Source organism: Hippocampus comes, unplaced genomic scaffold (genome assembly GCF_001891065.2).
Source record: "Hippocampus comes isolate QL1 unplaced genomic scaffold, H_comes_QL1_v1.1 scaffold242, whole genome shotgun sequence".
Taxonomy (NCBI): Eukaryota; Metazoa; Chordata; class Actinopteri; order Syngnathiformes; family Syngnathidae; genus Hippocampus; species Hippocampus comes.
The window spans coordinates 936,478-951,017 of record NW_017805385.1 but is presented as its reverse complement, the minus strand read 5'-3'; the positions used below and the strand labels follow the sequence as shown (position 1 = coordinate 951,017).

The 14,540-nt window shown below is 41.2% G+C and overlaps 1 protein-coding gene across 2 annotated transcripts in view; it reads left to right on the top strand.

Moving 5' to 3' along the window:
• col14a1a (collagen, type XIV, alpha 1a) overlaps positions 1-14,540 on the top strand; it is a 103,789-nt gene that overhangs the window by 15,528 nt on the left and 73,721 nt on the right. For both annotated transcript variants that reach the window (XM_019872916.1, XM_019872917.1), the window contains exons 5-9: positions 162-260; positions 12,930-13,085; positions 13,187-13,306; positions 13,510-13,674; positions 13,788-13,952. In XM_019872916.1, the coding sequence (XP_019728475.1) occupies positions 162-260; positions 12,930-13,085; positions 13,187-13,306; positions 13,510-13,674; positions 13,788-13,952 (705 nt within the window). The remainder of the gene's footprint in view (positions 1-161; positions 261-12,929; positions 13,086-13,186; positions 13,307-13,509; positions 13,675-13,787; positions 13,953-14,540) is intronic.

The window sequence follows — 14,540 nt, the reverse complement described above, 5'->3', positions numbered from 1 at the left end:
CACACACACACACACACACACACACACAAACGGCTAACACAACAATAAAAAAGTGCTCACTTAAAAATCTGCAAAATAGTCGGGTATGAACAATGAATTGCAAGAGTAAGCATTGAATGAACTGTTCATCAAATGACATGTCTTGTCTATTCCATGTACAGCAATTGAGAGGGGCGAGGGTGATGGAGTGGGCAAAACAGAGCCACAGCGAATGCCTGATTCATTCATTCTTCCTGAAAATGTCAACGAGATTTCCGGAGGTAAGATAAATGCTCACACAGGTGCCAGGTTGATCAGGTGTCATATGTACGTTAATGTGGTCCTCAGATGAATAAAATAAAACACAAATGTGTTTGCTTTATTGAGGGCTGGTGATGAATTGATGCAGCACGAACAGATGTTTGGCCATTTTCAAACAGCTGTTGATTACAACCCAAAGGCCCCCCAAAAATGTGCGCCCAGGGTCTTTCCATGACCAGCTGGGTAAGATGGGGAATTTCTTCCTCCATGCTGAGTCTTGGTGCTTCTCAGTGACAGGAACACCCACCTTTTGAAAGCGGCACACAAACAGATATCAAATGCTAATCCTGTTTATATTCTGTTGGTAAATCATTCAGAGTTGTGTACACATGGCTGAGTGATATATTTATGAAGGTCTTGCGTATTTGTGGTTTCCTATCAACTTGAACTACCTTGCCCCACACAAGATTGTCTGGCTTGTCATCTTCAAACCAAGATCTTATTTGAACTGGCAGTAATACGCTACACGTTTGAATACCTTGTATTTCGAATTCAGTGAAAAGAGAGAGACAGGAAAGGATTATTTCTGCTTGGTCACCACCTGACGAAATGACGCTGTGTTCTTGAATGTGTTCATTTTTACACTTGTATGATGAAAGCGCCTTTCTAATTTGGATGTTTCACTGTATATATTGCACAAAAGTACACACACGGACAAAACAAAACCACATATCATTTCCTGGGTTTGTGCGGTTCTTTACTTCAAAGGAATCTTCTGTATATTATTAAAGGTGCTTTCTGTGTTCTTATAAAATGTACTGCTCCAAGAAATAAGCCACACTTGTGGCTTGAAGTGCTTTTAACTGCTTCTAATAGAACAGGACGTTTTAAACACAAACTATAAGTCACTTTTGGAAAAAAAAACCACTTCATTCATTCATTCATTCATTCAAGCATGTTGTGTGAAACAGAATTTCAACAGACAGAACCTCATTTTACACCTTCAACATTTGTTCTTGTTTCAGCACACATGCACGTTAGCCTGGTTTATTATTCAAATTTCACTTTGCATGAGGGTGATTTATCATAAGGCACCAAGGGAATGCAACTTCACAGATTTATTCTGGCAGCTTCAATTAAGACAATTTCTGTTTACTCTCAAAGTAGAAGACAACAGAGTATACACCAAGAGAGTGAGAAAAATTCTGATTCTGATTATTTTCTCAAGAACTTTGAGTGTATACGCTGCTAAAGTTATGAGACCACCTGTTATAAGGATGAAATGAGACCATCCAACATTATTTCGTGTATCGATGCGGACTCTTTCAATTTCGTTGTTCTCCCAGCATTTCGCCATTTTGAACAGGAGTTGGGAATCACCTTTTTCTTTTCTATTGCAGAATGCAAGTGGATTACCATAATTTGGCATTTTAATCAATATTTTTTTCATCTTGATTACCGTACTTTTTTTTCGGTGCTTTATTTTGCTTTTCATATAGAAATGGTCCCTGAAATGATACAGTCACAGATACTTAAAAATAGTGACAAACCGATCATTGGCCCGGCTGATTATTGGTGCTGATTTTTGCCATTTTGGCATCAGTCATTTTTTCCAATTCAAATCCAATATGCGATCAATTAAAAATAAAACGCTGGTAGCTCACACTTGTGACCCAATGAGGATGCACTTTTTGCTTTTTGAACTTCACATAATGATTATAATGAGTGATAAGTGAAAGACTCAAATTTCAATCATCCTGAATTTTTGAAAGACTTTATTTATTGTAGAAAACTTTAGGGAGCTATTAATTTGTTACTCCTTAGCCTGCAAGCTCCCTCCACTTTTCGTTAGACAATTTTCAACACAATCGATAATTTGATTTAATTTCAAAGATTAAAAATGACTCTCCTAACCCCCTGAATAAACCCGACCCTGGAGGCTGAAGAGTGTGGACTGGCTGGTCTGCCAATCCAGAGGCACTGTCCCCAATGCCCGTGTGATGTGTCATATGTCAACAAGGACAGCCCCACAACGTCATTAGGAACTGCGGCTGGACCTCACCCACTGCCGCAGCCACCGAGGAGCTTTTTAACCACCTCCGTTACCTCAAGCTCAGAGATAGGAGAACCCACATCAACCTCCCTGGACTCTACATCTGCATGGGAAGGTGTCAGCCAAATTGAAGGTTCTAACTGAACCTGCCCTCGGAATTTTTTTTAAACACATTTAATTTAATCTTTCACAGTGACAGGAAATAATATGACCTCCTGATTTAAAATATTTTTTTTCTAACTTGCAGAAATTAACAGTCTTTTTTTTAATAGACAGATACATATCAAGAAAAAAAAAAACATAAGAATCAAATAATTTTTGCCCTTGCTCAATCTCCTCATCCTCTTCTTCTCTCCGTAGCAAGATTAGACATTTGAGTTTCCCTCGGGCTGCTTTATCACAACCATTCACTGCAGCAGGGGTGACCTTCATTAGTGTTGTGCCTCACATCTCTCGGGGTTTTTAATAGTATGCCGCTGTGCGTCAGTAGAGTCAATGAATGCGTTGCGTGTCTCCGAGCTTTTGTGTACTGTGGTGATGATAATGTCACGCTCCGGATGAGTGAAAGGTGTTCTTTCATGTTCCACTGTGACTTGTGAAAGTTTCTATGCATGCTGGTGTTAGCGCTTATATTTCTCCATTTCAATTAATGCTTCTGGGCGGGGTGTGTATTCTTTATCCCATGTTTGATATGAAGTATCAATAAGTCCCCGGTGTAGGCTATTTACAATATATTTCATCAATATGGATAGACAGTACGGTAGCACGGTGAAGTAGTGGTTGCACGTCTGCTTCACCATTCTGAGAATTGTCCAATGTGGCTATGTGGAGTTTGCATTTTCAGCATTTCAAAAATAACAGGCATGTCAGACAGAGGTGTAACATCACGGTGATATGCCCCAGTGCAATTTTTTTTTTTTTTTTTGGTGCCCAGACCCCTGCCAAAACAAAAGCGCATGCATGCACGCATGGTCACATGTGCGTGCACACTTTTGGAAGCTCACACACGGCCACGCAAGAGAACCGTTATTGTCACCATGTGTTTTTGCAGGGTGTCCAATTTTCATATTGTGATTTGTATATTGAACATTAACAATATCACTAAAAATGTTGCAATATATTACATATTATATGACAGAAGTTCCCGCAACAAGTGCACACAGCCAAATTCATCCTCTGAGGCGGCGGTGGCGAGGAAATCTCTTTTGAACGCCCAGAGAAACGAGAAGCGGCGCTATATGGTCATTGCCACTTCACACATGGAGCTAGTTGGCAAGTTATGGGGGTTTTAAAAAAAGCACACATAATTATAATGACAATAGGCGACACAGTGATTGATTGGTTAGCACATCTGACTCACAGTGTAAAGGTGCAGGGTTCGATTCCGGCTCCGACCTTCCTGTGTGGAGTTTGCATGTTCTCCCCATGCCTGTGCGGGTTTTCTCTGTGTACGCAAAAGGTCAAAAGCTGCAAGGGGGTCAAATACTTTTGCAAGCTTACTTTTGTATGCTTGTTTTGCTTGTCAAAGCAAGAACAAACTCATTAGTGAGACCGGTGTTAGGCAGTTATTTATTTTCATAGGAAGTCGGGCCTAACCATTGTTTCCTCAAACATGATTGCTGATAGATGATTATTTGGACAGCTGTGTGATATCAGATCAGACAGTAATGTTTAAATGTGTGTGTCACAGATGTTGTTAACTGGCCTAGCCTCCACTAGTAAAACAGATTTTAATCTCCAGTTGAGCCCAAAATGTAAATCATAACTGATCTTGATGCAGTCTGTTCCCCTTGAAATTACCATTTATTAAAAATTTGACTCCAAAAGCACACACGTTTATTCTTCTTCACTATCAGCTTCAATTTTCTTTCTTGCACTGAGAATTGCTATAATCAAGGCTGCGAATGATGACACACAGTGTGCTCTTACCTAACTAAATGTTTTAATTCTGTGGGGGAAAAGTATAAAATAATCCACTTTAATTAGCTCTTGGTTGAACAAGTTTCGGAATCACGATACTGACAAAAACGCCTACCGTGAGACACATGATCCTTTGGTCTCATTGTTGTCCATTGTGTGGACTTCAATTCCTTGAGTGCAAAGTAGAATATACGTGCCGATGTGAACAAGCGAATAATAAGAGTATGTACAAATATGAACTTGTTCAAGAGCACTCAAACAATCAGAACATGAAACCACTGGCATACACTCTCAAACTCCCTTTGCTACAGTGCATTTTTTTAAACACACACACACACACACACACACACACACACACACACACACACACACACACACACACACACGGACACACACACGGACACACACGGACACACACGCACACATGCAATAAACCCAAGGGACCAATGTAGAAGTTGAACTGGAGGCCAATGAGATTCTCTTGACATTGAATACTCTGATAGTGAGAGACGGGCGGAAGAGTCATCTTAGAGCATCACCCCTACAAAGTCACCACCTCACAGGTAGCTCTGTGTCAGACATCCGTTATTAGAGACACTATTTGAGGGCTTTGGTTCTGTAATTACCTCGATTAAGGAGGTTGCTTGGCACCCTCCTGAAGGCCTTTTAATTTAGAACTTGTATTTCCTCCTTGTAGCAGGTGCTCCTGCTGACTGTGCCACAGACAACACCGCTCCTACATCTGTTGTTCCTTTTCTCTATTCATCTACTGCGGCTTTATTTTTATGATTATTTGCTATGATTCATTCATTAGCAGTGCTGCCAATTTTGACCATAGCTTTATCCTTGTTATACATTTAATGCTGTACGTTTCGCTCTGCCCTCTGTCTCTTGGGGTGGTTCGAAACCTGTTTCTTATGTGAAGTGCCTTGAGATGCCTTGTGTTGTTAATTTATACAAGTGCACATTTGCCAGGTTTAAGTTTACTTTGGAAGACAGCTTCAAAACATAAGAGACAACAATGGGCAGCAACGACACAGTAGGACACAATGAAAAAAATATCTCGTGCCACAGGAGCCATGCAGAGTAAACGCAGGCATAGTGACTTTCAATGAGGCAGTAAATGAAAGCGAGACACACCGCACGATGACATCTAACTGTCTAAAGTTGATCTTCTTGCGGTATTCCGCAAACGTATTTTAATCTTGTCCTGCGCAAATTTCGGCAGTGTTCCATCAAGTGGCACGCTTGCCAGCAATATTGTTATGCATACACGGCGACGTCTTCTTCTTCCACTTGGTCGCTTACACTTCCGCCTCCATTGTTTTAATCAATTTCTTGTTTGTGCGTTTTCCATCTGCATGTTATGGCAAAGACATTTGACGCTCAAACAGCATAAGAGTTTATATGCAGGCATATGTCACAATTCTGATGAATTATTATGGCAGGCGGCAGCCCATTGAAGTCGGCAAAGGCTGCAACATTAATTTGAATCATCTGTTTATGTTTCCAGTTCAGAACCGGGTCAAGTGATGATGATGATGATGATGATGATGATGATGACAGCTGGTGAGCCAGCCTAAATATGGCACGAGTAAGGGCAGTAGGGAAAGCAGTGAGGAGAATTGAAAAATAATGAACATAAACTTGAATGCAAAGCAGGGAGGCAACAAAAGGACTCGTGGTGAAAATTCGTCTCGGTGTCCTCTGCAATTTGCACATTTTTTCTCCATTTATCTCCCTTCACTTACGGCTCTATCCACCTTGCCAATGTGTCTTTATACTTTGCATTAGACTCTGGCCCACAGCTGAATCATTTCTATTCAAAGCTGTGTTGGCCTCGCACACGCTGGGTGTCGATTCATAGTCTCGGGAGCAGATCGACCATTACTCACTTTGGTTTGCATGCTAGTGAGAGAGCAAGATTGCACTTGCCAGACTTTTGTCCTTGTCCTCAATTAAGTAATAGGGTTCGCTGCTGGGTTAAGCTAATTGTATGACACTGCACTTGGGTGGCTCTTCCGGTGGTATATGGGTCACTGTTGGCAAGGACTGCTACAGTGAAGAAGTCAATTAGAATGATTTGTGTCCACTTGGGTGCCTTCGCACCTCATAATAAAAATACTGAAAATGACAGCACTCTGAAATATTCAAATCCTGTCAAGCAGTGTCATACAGTCTACCGGTAAATGTAAATTGACTTCTGGACGGGAGCCAGGTTAAATACATGATGTTTTGGAAGAGGCACAGCAATGTGCCAATAGTTTGCATAATTAGTTGCAGTTTTCCAGGTGGGATGAAACGGCTAATTTGGAAATCGGTTGCATTTTCCGGTGGGACTTTTGGAAAAACAAACATGTCTTGATATTCAGGGCTCCCCTTCAATTAAGAGCCGGATACACATTGGCAAGGCCCATTAAGAACAGATTTATTAATAGCCCTAACTGCCAGTATCATCATTATAATTGCGATGCATAATTTTGTTAATTGTGAAAAACAACTGCGATTGGCTGGCAACCAGTTCAGGGTGCGCCCCGCCGACCGCCCAAGGGAAAAGGGAAAGATTCCATTATGACCGCGACCCTCGTGAGGATAAGCGAATGAGAAAATGCAAGAATAGATGTGAAAAACAACAGGCATAGCACATCTGCCGCACAGTTCTCAAGTTGGCAGTTTGAATCTGGGCCGTGGCCTTCCTTTGTGCAGTTTGCATGTTTTCCTCATGCTTGGGTGGTTTTCTCTAGGGTTGCCAGCATCCTCACACATTTCAAAAGCTGAAGACTAAATTCTCCAGTGGCGTGACTGTGAGTGTGAATTGTTATTCGCGTCCTGCCATTGGCTGGTGACCAGTTTAGGGTGTACCCCACAGCTGAGCCAAAGTCAAATAGGATAGGCTCCATCTCGCCCGCCACCCTAATGAGGATCCGTGTGATAGAAAAAGGACGGACGTGAAAACAAGACGACGAGAAGTTTTTTTCTGTTCTTATATTTGATGCAATGCCAAGTTAGACACTGCTTGTTTATTTATGTACTGTATAATGAATTACCAATAAACCTGGCGGCTGAATTGCGCAGTCCCACACAGCTGTCACACAAACTGTTGTTTAGAAGCAACAGTATGTTTTGGCCAGTAACATCTTGAATAGAAATGTCATGCTTGGGCACATATTTGACTTGTTTGTTTGACGTATGTGCAGGATTTGTACCACACTTAAATGTGTTTCACTTCCCTGGCTTGAAGATGTTTGGAAGAGTGTGATCTTGAGCGCAGCAGGGCTGGTTATTAATGGTTACTTTTTAAGATAAGATAAGAAGATAAGAAAACGTTTATTTGTCCCTCAATGGAGAAATTTGCAAATGATTGCAATTTATTCTGAAATACTCATCTAAAAACTCAGAAAAGTAAATCATGCAACAAAAAATAATGACGTTTTGTCTCGGAAATTGGTGCATTGTTGTCTGGAAACATGTTGAAGCAATGATGAGTGTACCAAAGTGGGAGAGCAGCTCAGTGATGGTGAAGGGAAATGTTCTCGGTGTGATATCAACTGGCCCAGTGTGAGTCAGGCATAAACTGTTTATTTTTTTTCAGCGCACCATCATTTCCTATTGCTGCAACCCATGATTTAAGACCATGATATTTTCTTGATGACCTGCGATAGGGTGGCGACCCGTCCAGCCTGGACCCACTTATGGCCCAAAGTCAGCTGGGATAAGCTCCAAGCTCACCTGCAACCTTGTGAGTCCTGCACATACTGTAGTACGAGTACATAGTATAAACTAATACTATACAGTGTCTTCCAAAAAATAATCGAGTTGGGTGGTTTAAAAACTAGTGTCTCCCACTTGCAGAGTCAATTGTTAAACCATATTTAATGGATCCAGGAAGAGTCACCCAGACAATTTTTTTTCAATAAGTGCATAAGGCTAAAAAAAAAAAAAAAAAAAAAGCCCAATATGATAAGAGAGGCCCAATTGTGAAATAGAAGCCTACTCAGCTCAGCAAATATGTGAGCAACCAAGCACAGAGATTAGGTTAAGACAAACAGAATGGAGAGAGCAGGCAAAGCAAACAGACAAAGGTAGAGGAGAGCCGGGTTTAGGGAAAGCCTATTGATGTATTGAGTCAAAACATAAGGCATCTGCTGTGTCAGAACATCTTTGCAGTGAGGTGAAACACGACAAGGCAGTCCATTAAAGTTCAAGATGCTGAGAAAGGACAATCGCGGAACAAGACGAACTGTCAAAATACATCGGTCAGACGATGCTGTATCAAACCATGAATGGCATTCTCCCAAGGCAGGCCTATGGACTCCCGCATGAATAGCAATGAGTGGCTGAGTTTATTGAGGTGCTCTGAGGATCACGAAGTAAATGGCAGACGTCACAATCCTCGGCATGTTTCCTGATCAAATAAACTCCACCCCCCCCCCGAAAAAAAAAACAACAACTGAGAAAACCGTCCTTTTTGAGCTCTGTAAAAAGACTTTTCAGCTCAGGCAGCCTTTGTGAGCATTCTTCACTTCATTAAATTAGGTTGTGATGTTCTTTTAAATGTTATCTCAATTTTCAACATGGTTGAAGAAGGACTACAAATGACGAGTTGAATTGAAGCTTTATCCAACACACGCAGGAAGCTGTTCATTTTAAGGATTTGGTTCCAACATCTCCATTGCACTGTCACAGGAAAGCTGGAGCCTTTTCCGGCTGACTTATTGCAAGAAGGGGATACCACTCTGTAACTGTGCTGCCGTATATTTTGGCCTGCCACAATCGTGAGACACTGCAGGATTCCCATTATCATTTTGTGCACGGGATTTATCTTACATCAAGATTGCACATTAATTTGATGAAAAACGGTTTAAAAGATATGATTTTGATTATCCTAGCAATACATTATCACGGTTGTGCAGGTGAATTGCGAATTTAAAACTAGTTCTACCCAGGAATCCAAAGTTGATGAAGAAAGTGAAATGTCGCTGTGATGTGGGGAGCTTTTCGACCGTCAGTCCCTCTGCATAACTGTCACTGTTCTTGACATTAATTCCAGCCGCTGCAAATGTAATCACAGTGGTGGGGAGGAAATAAAACCTTAAAGGAGAAGGTCTGAAACGGCAGCACATTCTGTCTGAGCCTTGGCTAAAAAAAAAAAGTCAGCAATGAATCAAGTCTACGTTGTGAGAAACAAAGCTGCATGCGAATAGAGCAAAGAAACAGCAGCATGAAAAAAGGCTGTACTTGTTTTAAGACCTGCCTAAGTTTGACTACTTTGAAGGGTTGAGTGAGTTTTATCTCACGTTTGAATTTTTAACTTTCAATTGCAATTTTTATTGTTCATGGGAATTAGGGAGTCCGTGGTGTTCGTCACTTACGACTGCCGTATTGCTCTTTGCTCCTGTAATTCACTGTTGCCCCCCCAGGTAGAAGGTGTGTGTTACAGTCGAAACAGCTTGAGAAATATGAAAAATCACACTTGGAGCTAATGAGATCCACGGTGTAGTCTGCCATTTGTCAGCTGCGACACAATCTGCGACTGTGAGTGCGAATGCTTGTTTGTCTATTATGTGTGCCCTGCGAGTGGCTGGCAACCAGTTCAGGGTGTCCCTGCCTACAGCCTGAAGACAGCTGGGATCGGTCCAGCACCCCCCCCCCGACCCCCCCGCAACCCCTTGTGAGGATAAAGCGGATCGGAAAATGGATGGATGGATGGATAGATGGTCTTCTGTGCCCCCCCCCTTTGCAAAGATAAAAAAAAAAATGTGCCCCCTCCAGCATTTAAGTTTCTCATCCCCCTTTCTAGATATTTTGACCTCTGTCTCTGCATGTGTGCAATTGCTCTGGAGTCTGGCAGGCAACCATGGTCACCTCTTGCAGCTGTCACAGTTTTAGTAACCATTTCAGTGCTCCTGTTTGATAATCCTGTTACACCTCCTGACTGTCTGGGAGCCACCTCTCCCCATCGGTTGGCTTTGTTTTTGATCCCTTTCACCAGGTGGACCGTCAGTTTAACCGTGTGTTCGCAAGCCAATTATAGATGATCCTCATCCATTTGTGTACTTGCATGAAAATATGATCAGTTACGGCAGTGGCTTTGTTAATCGCAAGCTTAAATGCAAATGAGGTTCAAATATAGTTCACCCAACAACATTGTTTAGCGCCCGATAAATGAAAGACAGTTTAGCACCAAATGCTCCGAGTCTTTACGTGGCTGAACGTGAAGGAGAAGAGTCCAGATGTTTTCCTTAAAAGCCACCGGAATGATTCACTTTTAGCACCATTTGTTAAATATGCCTGTAGTTGTGTTTCTTCGTTTTTAAGCAAATTTGACCAATTCGATGTGTCACACTTTTCGGCAAGACTTTGTTGGAGGCGCTTTTCTGATCCAGCACGACTGTGCCCTGGTTCATAAGGATATGCTTGGGTAACTTCAATGAGGAAGAACTTTAATTTTTCACCCTAATTCATAGTCCACCCATCCATGCATTCATCCATTCCCCCAATGGGAATGGAAGGACATGCAAACTACCTTGGCAAAACTTTACATTATAGACTACAAAAAATAGACCAGAACTTGTTGTAGCTCCTGAGGGGCACTTGTTACCTTCTCCCTGGGTCTCATTTCTTCTTTTTTCGAGCCATGTGTCAATAATGAGCTCTCAGGATGTGTAATTTCAATCGGAAAAGGCGAAGGTGTTAGATGCGAGGGGAGATGAAGGGGATTTGGTAGTGGGGAAAAAAAGAGAAGAACTAAGGCAGATGGGACTTTGGGGGAGAAGAGGCACCTTTGACCAGCCGGCTGTTGTTTGCAAGGCAGCCGGTGTGTCGCGATGAGATGTATCAGCACGAATCACAGTAGCGACCGACCAATCTCTCTGACAACAACAACGTTGTGTGCATATTTATGTGTAAGCACAAGGCAAGGCTTTGATTTGCTGTCCCCTTCCTATGCTTCCCTGTGTATTATTTGTGTGCATGGGTGAGTCAATAGCCCCATGATTGCAGGAGCAATGTATATCGGATATGTGATTGTGGATCATTGTTCAAAACATTGGGCAGATTTAATATGAGGAATTGTCAGATGATTACGGTATCAAATGCTCCTCAGATTATACAGGTTTGTGCAATCTATTTTAATAGCACCTCTGAATTCGGAAAGAGTTTGTTCCACACGGTCCAAACAAACCCGTTAACCTGCGAATGTCAATGTAAAACCTGAAATACATTGACAATAAATTGAAATTGTTGGATTTGGATTTAGTCACATTATACCTTGAGGGTTTTTTTTTTCCTTCCTCGATATGAAGCGTTCAGATCCTTTCATGCTCTCTTCTCATACCAGGTTAATGGAAATCACATTGCTAAAATGCTTTTTCATACTCTCAGAAATAAAGTAGTTACGTCCTCCAAGCATAACAAAACAAGAAGCACATTTTTTTTCCACCAAAGTTAATTACTGAGGGCGATGTTCCCTTTGAGATGCGTGCGAGCAATTGTGCGCTGCTCTCACCCTCTCAGTGCACACGGTGACGCTGGCATGCACCACGCACACCCATTGCATTTCTCTGCTCATTTCTTCATTTCCAGCCTAGACGGGACACCACACCATTCCCGCTCCCCTTACAGTTTAAGGAGTGCGACCAAGGGCACACACTCAGTTGTTCTCCTATAGTTTATATAGTTTATGAATCCTTTAATGAGGCTCTTTCGTGCGTTTCAGAGGTCAGGTGATTAGAATTTTTTTTTAATGACACATTTTCCATTATTTATGAGTGTACAATGTAGGACCATATTGAGATCGATTGTATTGAGACTTAATTAATTAAAATGACCTGGGTGCTAAAAAAAATATAACAAACTAGGGCTCTTTTTTTGTGCTCACACATCTCTCTTCACTGATTTCTTCTATGTTGAAAATAAAGCTCCAAATGTGTTGACCGTTGCATAGTCACACCTGTTAAAAATAAAAATAACAAACTAGGGCTAATTTTTATTCATGCTCACAAATCTCTCTTCAATGATTTGTTGTATGTTTAAAACAGAGCTCCTTATTTTTAGTAAAAAAATGTTTCATGAACAAGGAAAAAATATAAATACCGGTACTCATATACGGTATACATAAATCGCTCCGGATCGTAAATACAATTTTTTGGGGAAATGTATTTTTACAAAAAACGAGACTAAGAACAGTAGAGCTCGAACTCGCACCCAAAAGCAGAAGTCATTCATTGTCGTCAACACGATTAGGCGACGGGTTTTTGGGTGCGAGTCCAAGCTCGAATTTTAATTAATGCAAACCAGCCAAGTATGAAAAAAAGTGTGTCTCATAGTCTGAAAAATACGTTATGTAGAAGACTACCACATGGCCAATGGAAGACCCCGTTAGATTTTTTTTTTTGCAGGTGAGGAAACTGATTCTCACGTTTAGCTGTTGCATGTTACATGAGAGTCAACTTTTTTGATGGCCAAATGGGCCAGTAACCCAAAGCAGCTCCAGAGACAAAAAGCTTGCTTGTGTGCAAGTTGTCATGTCACCCCCTATTTATTTGTCTTGTGTCTTAGGACTGTAGTAAGAACAATGTAAACCGACAACTTGCAAATATTTTTAATGAGCTTTTCAGACAGACATTGGGAGAACTTTACAGCCTTGGTGGAGGTCTTTGCTTTAAATGAATGTCATGCTAGAATTTCATTTGTAATGGATCTCTTGTCTTTGCAGCAGACCAGTTTTTGTGCCACACCGAGTCCATAGCAGACATTGTGATCCTGGTCGATGGCTCTTGGAGTATCGGTCGTCTCAACTTCCGGCTTGTTCGCATGTTCCTGGAAAACCTGGTCAACGCCTTTGATGTTGGCATTAATAAAACCAGGATTGGTACGTCGAGCATCACCTTTCCATGATATAGCGAATATAATCATTTGAAGTTTGTCAAAATGTCTTCATTACCTGCGATGAAACGTGCCGTGTGATTGTAGGTCTGGCTCAGTATAGCGGTGATCCCAGAATAGAGTGGCACCTCAATGCTTTCACGACAAAAGAAGTTGTTATCGATGCTGTCAAGAACCTTCCCTACAAAGGAGGAAACACCCTCACGGGTACTGTTTTATTGTTGGCATCTTTATTTTAGCCGTTACTATAGTAAAAATACAATTCATTGTGTCTTCGGTGGGTCTCGTATGCCTTTCATTTATACCTTACATAAACCATATATCTACAATCTTTTATACTTCCACCCTTGCTCTCGTTTTATATATGTTCCTCCTCTATCCTTTCTCTCTTTTCCTTTGTCCCTCCCCAGGGCTCGCACTGTCCTATATCTTGGAGAACTGTTTCAAGCCCGAGTCTGGTGCCCGTGTTGGTGTACCTAAGATCGGGATCCTCATTACTGATGGGAAGTCTCAGGATGATGTTATACCGCCTGCAGAAAGCCTGCAAAAAGCTGGGGTTGAGCTGTTTGCAATCGGTGAGATTGGGTGCACATTGAGATGACGGGAGCTGTGAGTTATCATGCCCAATGAAAGTGCCTATAGTTTGAATAGACCAATATTCCCGCGGGCATTGCTTCTTCTTTTGCAGGTGTAAAGAATGCTGATGAGAACGAGCTGCGCTCCATCGCCTCAGAGCCAGATGACTCTCATGTATATAACGTTGCCGACTTCAACGTTATGAGCTCCATTGTTGAAGGACTGACGAGAACAGTGTGTGAGCAAGTGGAGCAGCAAGAAAAGGATATTAAGGAACGTAAGTGGACAATGACGCACAAGTAAATTGCAGGCTAACTGACTGGAAGGACTACATGGACCATGGAGTAATTGTGCCATTTGCACCCAATGAAAATAAAAGTGCATTGCAATAAATTCTATTTTTGAAAACAGTAGAAAAGTTCATTTATTTCAGTCACTTAATTCCAGAAGAGAAACTCATACCATGCCGTTTGTGGAATCATGAAACACTCAGCAGGCCGATACTACCTCACTTAAATATTAAAAAAATATATATATATATATATTAGTTAATTGAACATACAATACAACAACAATTGACAAAAGGCAAACAAAATTACAAAAGGAGAAACAAAAATAAAAAGTAAATAAAACAAACATCATCATCGTTATATGCTCAAAGGAGTAGGAAGAAGTATACAACTTATCTAGTCCTACCCCTTGTTGTGTAATAATATAAATAGATCATTTTTCAATGCAAAAGAAAAGGAAGAGATCTACCTCTCATCAAGTACTTTTACCCTTATGTGTACTGTACTTATCTATTTATACACCCTTCTGTTTGTATATACATACACATATATATATACATACATACATACATACA